Here is a 12110-nt window from a genome sequence, read left to right as displayed (position 1 = left end):
TTATTATTCCGCGTGCGTCTGCCCCACTCACTGCAGGGCGCAATTACAAACCTTTGGCATGATGGATGACAGGCTGGGAGAGTTCTCCTCCCCGGGTTCTGCTCCTGTGTTTTATGCGGTTGTCAGTCGAGCATTACATATATATGGGAATGCAGTCGGCTCATGCACTCACTCGGGGGACGTTGCTGGTTTGTGTCAGCCGCAGTCTGAAAATCCAGAGAAAAATCAGCGGTTCTGGGAAGAAAAAAAAAAACTGAATGAAAAAATAAGGAGCATCCAGCAGCAGGCCAGTGCGCGCCAGGATCCGTCAATCATCCAGATTCAGGAGTGAAAGCTGAGGGTTTTATTTGCGAAAACGAGAAGCGTCCCGGGTGGTAGATGACCTTGATGTGAAAAATAAATAAATAAATTTAAAATATATACAAAAGCAACAACCCCCCCTGCAGAATTACTGAAGAAAAATGTGGGCACATTCTGCATGAACAAGCAAAACATCCATTTTTTTTGTATCCCTGACTTTAATCAGGAGTTTGCCCGATAAATAACTGCAGATCTGTAACATTTAAAGCCTCTCCTATCCTGCTGTCTGCCTGGGTGGCTGTGGAATGGCCTCTGTTTGAATCACTCAACATCCAAATGGCTCACAGCAACAAACTCTTTCCCCTGGATGAATCGGACGACAGTGTGTCGACTCGGTGCTGCAGCTAAAAGACGGATGTCTCTGAGGACAATGCTGAGCGGTGTGTGCGAGCGATTACATCAGGCTGTAAAGTGGAGAAAATGTTCCAGAGGTTTTTGCGTTTCTGCTGTGTTGGCCACATCTATAAGAAAAGAAGCTTGGAAATGGTTAAATGTGTGGATGCCATGAGAATATATTCTGAGTATCTGCTCATGTTCAGGGCAGTAAATATCTGCTTGTCACATCTTTAACATTTCTAAGTCTTCAGGTCAAATCCTGGACTAGTTAGTTGTGTTGAATTTCTCCTTTTTAAAAGTTATTTTAATAAAAACACAGCCTTTAGATTATTTGGTTTACTTGTTTGATCTTGTCCCAAGACTGAGGTGAAGATTGTCAATCAAACAACTATAACTGCATGGTTGTCTACCAACATCTTGGGTCACATTTGATATCAAAAAATTATCTTTTAAAGGCCCTCAAGCTATTGGATGTGCAGCATCGACAATCAAGCATTCTGCTTACTGTAGGTCTGTCTGTCTTTCTATAAATTAGGTCACTGCTTCCTTTCTGTTATATGAATGTAGAAGACAGGCGGAGATCCTTGCTGAGGGGGGAAAAATCTGAGTTTGAATTAGGACGAATGTGCTAATGTGGATTATTTTGCTTAACTGAATGCCTGATTGTCCTTTGTTTGGAGCTGCTAACACAATGCAATATTTGGGTCCAACTCGGAAGACTCCCAAGAACAATATCTAACTCTATAAAGGAAGGAGCCTGTAATTGAAACAAAGAATCATATGTTAAACATCTTCTGCTAACATCAAAACCTCCAAATAATGAAAATAAACCTTGGCAGATGACATGATTCATCGCAGACAGACAACATCAGAAAGGAAAGCACACAAGAATATTAAGACAAGCAGGCACATAATCGGTTTTGGAACAACTGTAACTGCTTGTTGCTCGAGTCAATTTGCATTGTCAAGGGTTATTAGAGAATTTAATCTCAGCGCTTGTTCAACTGTTTGTGTTTAGTGGGTTCACAGAATTCAGGGTTTGATTTATCAGAAATTAGTTGGAGTATTTCTAGAATATTTTTATAGCATAACATTAAAATTGCTCATATTCTTATTGAAAAGCGACCACTGATTTGTTTTATCTCTGAAAGTTTTATCAAGGTCCTTTCACACTTTACACTCTCCATGACCTACATGACCTGTTAGAATGAGGTTGGATTGCTGCAAATTGTCAGTGTGAAAACAAAAACAATACATTCTTAGTACTTACCATTTTGTCCCTGCTTTTCTTCATGTCCTTGAGATGGGCAAAAAAGAGCCTCTCAAGGATCCTGGAAAAACTCTCTCAAACTGTGTCAGGATTGATGCTACATGCTAGAAGATCATGCAAAACTCGCATGATGTTACTGCTATGGGTCAATGTTAGGTTGTTTCCATGACCTTGTCATGATCATGAGTTGTATCCCTATCACGCCCAGAGTGGCTAGTCCTGCTTCAAATTATTACCAAACCAGGAAGGTTTGCTTGGGCCCAATGTCACAGATACTCTACGACACTTCTCAGTATGTTTCCACCACAAGGAAAAACTATTGCTACCTTGAAAAAGAACCAAACTGCATTCCTAATACACATCATCAAGACCTTGTAAGGACAATCTACTGTATGCTCTACATTTTTTGTGAATAAAAACAGTAAATATGTTATTGGATTCTGAAAATCCTTATATTTTTCAGTTTTATGCATGCAGGTTATTCTAAAAATATCACTACTGCCTAGTTTGGATTTTGTTTGTGGTAGTAAATTTTCACAGCTAGGGTGTATTAGTTTTTTTTTCTGTAATTCTGCATGTTTTCTGCTTATTTAGCAGTATGTTTCTGTGTCATGTTTTTGCTGCTTGAATATTTTGTTCGATGTCTCTAGTCCTCCTTGCTTTTCTGTTACCTGTTTATTCTATTTTTGTGTTTTCATGGCCAATTTTCCCTCAGCTCACTTGATCACTCTCTCAGGCTACGTTCACACTGCAGGCAAATCCGACCCAAATCCGATTTTTTTGACCCATCTGACTTATATCCAATTTTTTATGACGGTCTGAACGAGACAAATCCGATTTTTTCAAATCCGACCCAGGCCTTTTCAGTCTTTGGTTTTAAATTGGATATATATCTGATGTTTTCAAAGTGACTGCAKTGTGAACGCTCATGTCACATCCATCTGACTTTTTCATCAGTGAGGAGGGGGTGAAGGATCGATAAGACTAACCTCAAGTCACTCTGTTTAAATCTGTAGCTCCATGTGTTTACCGCTCCAAGAAACAAGTCCAGTTGCTTTGTCTTTTTACTTTTCATTTTCCACGTAGATAGTATGATGATAATGATGTCCAGCCTGGGTCACGGAGAGTATCAATCCTAAAGTCAGCTACTCGGTCGATACTTTTTTCCAGCTCGTAGTTTCGTTAAAAAAAAAGCTTCACTGGAGCATCCCAGTCAGAGGCAGCTTCAGATATAAACACTGAACTAAACAAGCATGTCAGATAATTATTTAATTGGCTCTGATTAAACAACAACTTCCGATTCGAAGCGCAAAATGTAGCATCCATGTAGCTCTGTAAACAAACAAGCCGGCTGATGAGACGTCACGTCTCTTACTGCGCATGCGTGTCACATCAGTGCTGTGTAGCGTTCACACAGGAGTCCGATGCAGGTCACATTTAAAATGTATTGTGAACGTTCACACAAAAAGATCTGATTTTTTCAAAAAATCGGAACTGAGCATTAAGACCTGCAGTGTGAATGTAGCCTCAGTCACCTGTTGTTATACACATCCCCAGCTGCTCTCATTCAGCAATCAACCTCCCCAGTATTTGATCCCCTGGTTTTCTCTTGTTCATTGCTACTGCATGTGAAATTGCCATTTCCTGTAAAGTCCAGTCTCTTAAAACTTTAACGTTCTCAACCTGCCCTGCCACGTTGGACTACAACAATGACAAATAATACTAAATAATAATGCTTTTTTGTATTATTTATTTTCATAATGGACATTTTTACAGTTTCACCTCATTTACCAGTACTGGGAAATCACCAGCCCTCTGTCCAACAAGTACAGTAGCTCTCCTCCTCTGCTGCTGCCAACGCTCACATTTTTCAATAAGTTGGATCTTCCATTTCGAGTGATTAAAATGCTGGTGATCTCATGGGAGCTTCCTGCTGCACATTTTCTTTTTCTGATCCCAGTTGTTTCTGAGATGATATTCCTATGATTTCAGCTCAGGAGTTTTGTTTCAGATGCTTTATGTAGAGCAGTGAAATGGCATGGAAGGCAGCCTGAATTAAACCCCACCATTTGAGTTTTGGAAATGTTTCAATTGGTGGGCAAATGTGGGGACGTGTATAAAGTGAGCCTTCTGGCAGAAACTTTAATGCCTGTCCTTGCATTGCTCATCTGAAGGATATTCTCGGCACCTTCTTAAAACTTTTCTGATGCCAACTAAAGGGAGATATATTTTTTATGTGCACGCACAAGCAACATTACAAGAAAATGTTGCTGTACCTTAACTTAATTGTTCACGATTCTGCTTCTAAGGCTACTGGATTCTCACCCTCTGCCTTTTGTTGATGAGAGCTTAGGCTGGGTTTAAGGTTGCTGATTTCTCTTCCTGTCTTTCTTTTCTGCACTTATCTGAACAAGACAACAGGGTGAAGAAAACCAACCAGCTTTCCCTGTCCTCAGGCCCTTCTCATAAAGGAAGTCTCTGTTCTTCCAATATCTATCACTACGAGTCATGGAGGTTTTTTTTATTATTATTGCTGAGGACTGCAGCCTCCTGTCTGCTTTGAGCTTTTTTCCTGCCAGCTCCATGACTATCTCAAGAGCTCTACTTCGAAGCATTTGCAAGACTCCTTAGTTATGCGGTATCTTCTATAATGAGATACTGAGCTAGGCATTAGATAACATGTTCGATAACTAGAGTTAACCTGAACTGGAGTGCTTGTATGAGAATGTGGGAGTAATGAGCTTGAGAATGCCTTGGTGTGATGCCAGAGGCAGTGAGAAACAGGTGCCTCAATGCTCTCAAGATTAAATTAGATTTAAATAAAGGTTTTACTCTCAGGAGAGATGATAGCAATGGTTGTGTGTTGATTGGTCAATACAGAGGACACATACTAAAGAGGGTTAACTCCCTTAGATTTCAGAGAATCAGGTTACTCTGGTAACCAAATGTTCCTCTGTATCCAGTTCTCTATTTAGGTAATTTATGCGCGGCAAGGCGAAGGTCTGTGTCAGAGAGCTTTTTAGATAAACATAAGGTGGTGTTTATTATGCCCACAGAGACAGCCAACCTTCCTGCATAAATAAATCATCACTCATGTGGCCTAAGCTGCTAAAAAGAAAGAAAAAGAAATGCACGGTGTTCCAATAATAACACCACACTTTGATGAAAACATTGCTGTCGAATTTCAGTGCTGTTTCATAAAGCTGCGATGATTCCTTGATTGATTCCTTTGAGTGCAAAGCTTAACCTAATTCAAAAGCCCCTTTCCTGTTCTAGATGACATCTCTTTCCCATATTGAAATAATGAGCCCAGATTCTTGCCTGCCTTCCTCACGCACCTAAAGTACTCGGTCATGTGTTAACACATCCTTCCTCCTCACCCCGTTTCCTCTCTTAAAGAATAAACCAGACGCCCCGCGTTTCCAATTGCCTACTGGAACTAGTCCTCCTCTCTTTATGTTTGAGACCCATGTCAGATATTATTCAGTTCTATTAGTGCTTCGCCACACAGTCGTATTCCAATATGCCCGTGAAAGGGGGAAAGCAATAGTAGACGACAAGCCATCATATCTCGGGGCATTCGGTGACTCATTGCTTGTATGACTTTGATTAGAGCTGCCCTCCACAGAGACGTCTTACTCTGCAGAACTGTTTGAAGGTTTTCTGCTCTAACCACTCCAACCTTTCATCTGTCTCTGTTTTCTGCCATATTTGTATGTCCAGTGTTTGCTAATGCCAACTGTTATTGGCTTTTTGTTATGTGCTTAAAGTGAAACATATTGTAATCCTGCTCTGTGATTATTCCAATGTTAGACAACAGGGACTCTGAAGTAGCCTGTCTAACCACCAGGCTTTGTATTTTGCCTACTAATTGGAGCTGCAACCAATAGCTAAAAGACTGAATAGAGGACTGAATGAAAAGTATAAGCATTTGTTTGTCTGTGAATTCATTTGTTTCTTGGTTAGCAAACAATGTCATGAACCACTGGACAGTTTTTTTTTTTTTTATCTGCAGGAAGTAATCATTAGATGTACAACAAAAATATCTGCCTCAGTCAACTGACCTTCAAAAACACAGAAATGTTTTGTTTAAAAAAATGCCATTTATTTTGTTGGAGTCAAATTAGCTTGTTAGGCAAAAGAGCTGATGAACCACTGAACAAATTTTAATGAAACATTTTGGAAATAATTATTGGATGAACTTCACCCTAGAAACAAGCAAACAAACAAACAAAAAAAATGCCCAGCTGTCAACTGACCATTTGAAACACACACATAACTACAAGTAAGTACATTTTACAGATAAAATTAGGTGTGGATGTTGTTGAGACTCATCATCACAAACATACTCTCAAGTGCTAATATTGCATGGAATCTATGCCTAAAACCTTAGTAATAATTGTAAAGTAAACTGCTTGTTTGCAAAATATTTCATAAAACACTAGACAGATTTTAAATGCAACTTAAAACCATTTGAAGTGTAACTACTGCAGGTTAACTTATAGAATCAATTTAATTGAAGTTAGCTGCCACAGCTAATTGACCTTAGCCAAGATAAAAATAAATGAATGAATAAATAATAATAANAACAGACATTCACCCATTCACACTCACATTCACACATTGTGTGTATTTCTGGCAAACTACAGTTCTGTTGTTTCTGTGATTGAGGCATGATTTATTCTGTGTATTTTTCAATTTTGCCAATAAGCAAACTTTGCACCTTTACGCTGAACACTAAGGCTGACATATTTTTACTTGAATGATCTCAGTCCAGTCAGTTACATCTCTGAAGAAGGTTGAAATACTTCGGGCTATTGTACAACAGACATTTAATAAGTACTTAAAACTTTAATGTACCCTACAGACAATACTTCAACTTCTCTGCTTGTTTAGATCATCGACACATTCTTGTTCACAGTTGAATGTTTTCTTGTCCATTTCTTCGGTTTATTGTATGAACTTGTTTTGATAGTCTAATTATTTATTTATTCTTTGGGTGCCCTGAGTCATCTATTGATATTCCAATGATTCCTGAAGACATTTTCCAAGAGAATAATAACATATTTTGTGTTGTAGTGTGTGGTATTATATTGTATTTAATTGTATTGTATGCTACTTTGACCAATTGTCCTGTGAATAGCACAACAGGTGTTCCCAGTGGGATCAGAAACATTAAGAGGAAACCCTCAGAGATGTACAAAACAAGCCCCGGCTGGTAAGAGCTGCTTTATGGTAACAATGAAGACATTGAGTAGATGACATCATTGTTATGGATGTTTCAAGTTCAAGAGGCACACACAGTACCATGCACGTGCATTAGATCATAACCTGTAACAATACCTGTAACAATACCACAGCTAGGTTCTGCTATCCTCCCCCCATCCCTGTCAAACCTCAGCGCTTTATTGGTAAGCCTAGACAAGCTGATTACTCATCTAGTTTGGTTCCTGCATTCATTATTGTGAGAATTCCAGCTCTTTCCTCATCATTCAGTCTGCCAAACTCCCACACAGTAACACTTGAGCTATACCTTTGCCGGGGGCTTCCGCTGGGCTTTCTGCAAGCTGAGTATATGAAGAAACAGAGGGCTCTGGAGGACAGTTTTTAGCAAAGATAGTTTCTCCTGACTGGGGGCCTCTCCTCTCTCCTTCAATTTGGCTTGAAGTCTCTCCACAGCTTCCAAGGCATAGTGAGCATCTGCAGAGAAATGGTATAATCCTGATGTAAAGAAACAGCACCCTTTCTTAATTCTATGGTTCTACATATGTGTGACACAAAGCAGAAAATATATATATTTTTTATCCAGTCTTTCAATTACATAGGTAAATGTAACATAAGGCACATTATACAATTGATTACTTTAAATTTATATGAACCTGAATCAGCTCATAAATTTGGCTACGGCAACCCATCAGCATTCATGACCTTAAACAGCATATTCTTCTTTGAGTGTTGTACCATTATGCCCATCAATCGCCCGCTCTGTTCTGTAATGATTTGTGAAAAAGACCCTCCAATACTTGTACCTCTTCTTTTGGGGCAGTGGCACAATCCAAGTACAGAGTTGGCTATCAACCTTTGTTTTTTATCACATGGGATCACTCCATTCTGGATGTTGGTTTCAACTTCCACATACTTAAACTGACTACAGGGACAAGGAACATCACTTCACTGGTGAGAAAAAAAAAACCCAAGCTTTTGCATGAGATTGAATGGTATCACCTGAGCTCAACTTGACCCACAGCATGTACTCTGGGACAAATCTCCTGGAGAAAAGATTAGGAATGTGTTGCATGATACAATTTCAGCTAAGCTTATAATGTCAGACAAATAGCTTCACATTTGGCTTAAGAAAATTTGGGTTTCCTGAGGAGTCCAGGACCAACCTAACAACCTTTAATACATTATTTTTGTTCTCAATTGCCAATCAGTATCATGTATGAGGTACAAATAAGGAATGATGATCCAGAGATGACCAACTGATGTTACTCATCTAAGTAAAAAAAATTGAAACTTTTACAAAACACTTTAAATTGGAACTTGGACACCTTCTGACATCACCACCTTCCTTTTTCAGTTTGTTGCTCTATTTTTAGGTTGCTATTGCAGTTTCTGGGTGACTCCAATACAAAGCCAAACATATCAATGAGGAAATAAAGGAGTATACTGCATATACAGTTTATTGCACAGGTTGTGTAAAGTCACTTGAGATTGAAAAAAAGTAAAAACGAACCAAAGCTGCTTCACTGTGGGTTTTATTAAGACTTCATGTGTATTACGTTTCATTACCAATGTTTGGTTTAGTTTGTGAACAAAACTAATAAATAAATAAATAAATAAATAAATAAATAAACTAAGTATAAATATTATGTTGTCTGATAAGACAATGGAACAAAATCCACTCGCTGCATCAGGTCATGTTGTCTTTGCTCATTTAGCAGAGTAGCAGCTAATGAGAACTAGCCCCAATAGCAGTAATTGTATGTGGCAGAAGGATAAAACCCTGTAAACTCCTCACGACCAAGTTTTGACAGGAGCGTGAGCCCAGCGCCACCTGCACATGTAACTACTCCCTCCTGTATGGCAGTATGTAGACAAGTCCTGATGGTAAGCCTCTGATAACGGAGGAGCTGGGGATTCCAACTGAGGTTAATGCAACATTTTTGGATTTAAACTGACCTCAGCATTGGGAGGAGGCTGAAAGGACTTACCCATGATCTCCATTGGTCCCTGACAGAGTTCTGGAGTGCAAGTGTTCTTTTGTGATGTCTCAGTTTATTGTCATACTTGGCTGTTTGCTTCCTGCAACACACACAAAAACATTTACATAAAATCATACCCATTTTAACAGTTTCTATACATTTGTGCAGTAACACATTTCAACAAGTTTCTCCTTTAGGAAACCTTTTTTTTTTTTTTTGTTACAAGGAACACTTTGTTTGCCCCTTCCACTTTTCACAGAGGAATAATTAGTATACAAGTCATTATTTTACATCTGTTCAGCAGCATGTATCATTTTTTTCCTTCTACATCTCCTCCTGGGCCTGTCCCCTGTTTGTTTGCAAGCGCCTTGCTTGTCACCTAATGCTCTTTAGCGGGATTTAAATCTCCTCCAAAAGGCTTTATCAGTCACTGATGATAATTAACTGCGACACAAGGCCTTCTGACTATTGTGACTGGGGGAGGGAGTGGGAGGGGGCTCTGTATAGCTTCAAAGCATGACACAAGTGACATGATTTGATTTGCAAAACGATGGCATGTAAATGGCAATGTCTCATTTGAAATCTAATTAGGATCCATTGATGGCCATCAGGGATGTACGGATTGCCTATATGCTCTTCATGGCAGTGCTCAGTTAAATGTATATATCTATTTTTCCTAAAGATATACAAAGATTATTAACATGAAGCTTACAGACATAACCTGGAGCTTTTAATTTGCAATCTATGATACCGCTCTGTTTCTATAAGCACAACCTGTTTGTGTCAGCTCCATTACTATGACGACCAGACGGACATCAAAAGGTGCAGAGAGAGCTCTGTCTCACCTCCATACCAGACGATCAACAGGTCTCCTCAGCTCCGGACGCAGAAGCCCCGTGCCTTCCACCTCCTCCTGCAGCAGCAGGGCAAAATCACTTTTACAGAAATAACAGGTATGACCCTCCTCACTGATGAGCTGAGTCCCAACAGGTAACTTACAAGAATAAAAGGGGAAAAAATCTATTAGAATAAAAAAGGAATGAGCACTTTTATTAGCCGGCGTTGAGTCGGAGCTGCTTGAGAGCACACCGCTCAGTGCGCATGCCCCCCACTACACTCCCCCTCTCTCTGATCTTCAAGCACAAAGAGCTCATCCCTGTGAGGCTGATGAGAAAAAGCAGTGTCCGGGTCATCTGAGACAAATCACACTGCTTTTTGGATGTATTCATGGATGGTTTTTGAGACAATTTAATAAATTAGTACACAACATCTGACAAAATTTGAATCATATATATATACAATAACATGGGTTGTTTCTTATTAACCACTTTAAATGTAAATGAAATTGTTTCTGATAATTTAAGTTATTTTTTTTATTATTATTTAATAAATCCCGTTTAGATCTTTTTTTTTCAAGGAAGGGAAAACTGTAACTTAATATTTGCAAATTTTAGAGAATACAGACAATCAAAGATGACCCCCTCCCCCACCATCAAACACACAGGTTCGCCCATTTATTCATTTGGGAACATTATATTGACTTCCATTACATTTCTACAGCCTAACACTGACCACAAGCCCTAAGTCTAACCTCACAGGTACCTACCTGACCCTAAAACTAACCTAAACTCAATTCACACCTTGGTCCTAAACCCAACNATAATATACTTGCTACACCTGAACCATTTTTTTCACATATTTAGCTAAAATATGATGATATGGTAGCTGACAGTCATTAACAACACATCCTTCATTCTTTAGTTTACCTTTGTTAGCAATATAATAAATAGTAGTGTATAACATTTATTTTCAAAATCAAAACTCAGATTTAAGAAATTTCACAAAATTGTGATCCAGTTTCAATGCAAAAAAAATACAAGCTGATAAGCATGCAATTTTTACAAACTTTAATAAAGTTTTTACTCACACAGTTTGCACACATGTTCAACTGATTTAATGAAATTAAAGTTTGCAAAAGTCATATGAACTGTTTATTAATGCATGTATCAATTTTTGTAGGTAAGACAACCTATTTGAATTGTTTAGGGAAAAAAAGCTGTTGAGTCACTGACTATTCAAAATGAAATTCCATCCTCAGGGAACTTTCAAGAGGCGTTTTCCAACTTGAAACTTGGAAATGATGAAGTACAAATGAAACACATCATTAGATGAACAAATTCATTTTTATTCACATAGTAAACTGACCAAATCACAGAATTAGAAAAAAAAAAATGACTGGTGTTTTTCAATCTCATGAGCCTTTGAATTGTGGTCAAATATTGCTCATATAAAACAGTGATCTTCATGATTCAAGTTGCTTATAAAACATTAGACTGGACTTCACTTACCACACACTGTGTAAGAAGAGAGTGATAAGACCACTTGCACCAGATTTTTTTTTCTGAGATTTTATTGGCAACTTGTAAAAACACAGTATGAAGATTTGCAGACAGCTTCATAAAAGCGATAAACTAAATTATTACCATATGACATTGTCATCTAGATTTCAGTTTCATATTAATAATTATAAATAAAAGCAGGCCAGTCTCATAAAGTGAAATATAACCCTACATTTATTATGTCGTCAGATCCATGAGGGGATGCACACTCAGCACGGTCACTGCACAACACAAAGCTCTGTGGTTCACGTCAGCTGGGCAGACTGTTTTGTGTGCAGTTTGCATGCTCTCCCTGTGTTTCTGTGAGGTTTCTTTGTGCATTCTTGCATTTGTTTTATCAAACCTCTGACATGGAAGAACAACAAGCAACCCATTAAAACAAACAAACAATTCAATTCAATTCAATTCAATTCAATTCAATTCAATTCAATTCAATTCAATTCAATTCAATTCAATTCAATTCAATTTGGTATATTTATATAACACCAAGTCACAACAACCATTGTCTCAGGGCACTACACACACACAGATATTACAGGC

At 38.4% G+C, this 12110-nt stretch overlaps 1 protein-coding gene across 1 annotated transcript in view; it reads right to left on the bottom strand.

Moving 5' to 3' along the window:
• si:dkey-92j12.5 (multiple PDZ domain protein) overlaps positions 1 to 10212 on the bottom strand; it is a gene marked incomplete in the record, with an annotated part of 56993 nt that extends 46781 nt beyond the window's left edge. The window contains 3 exon segments of the mRNA XM_014004873.1: positions 7500 to 7666; positions 9181 to 9271; positions 10017 to 10212. Coding sequence (XP_013860327.1) covers positions 7500 to 7666; positions 9181 to 9193 — 180 coding nt within the window.
• Between the last annotated feature and the right edge of the window lie 1898 nt (positions 10213 to 12110).

This window comes from Austrofundulus limnaeus, unplaced genomic scaffold (assembly GCF_001266775.1).
Source record: "Austrofundulus limnaeus strain Quisiro unplaced genomic scaffold, Austrofundulus_limnaeus-1.0 Scaffold27, whole genome shotgun sequence".
Classification (NCBI taxonomy): Eukaryota; Metazoa; Chordata; class Actinopteri; order Cyprinodontiformes; family Rivulidae; genus Austrofundulus; species Austrofundulus limnaeus.
The sequence above is the reverse complement of the archived record's forward strand: the minus strand, read 5'-3'. Positions and strand labels throughout refer to the sequence as shown.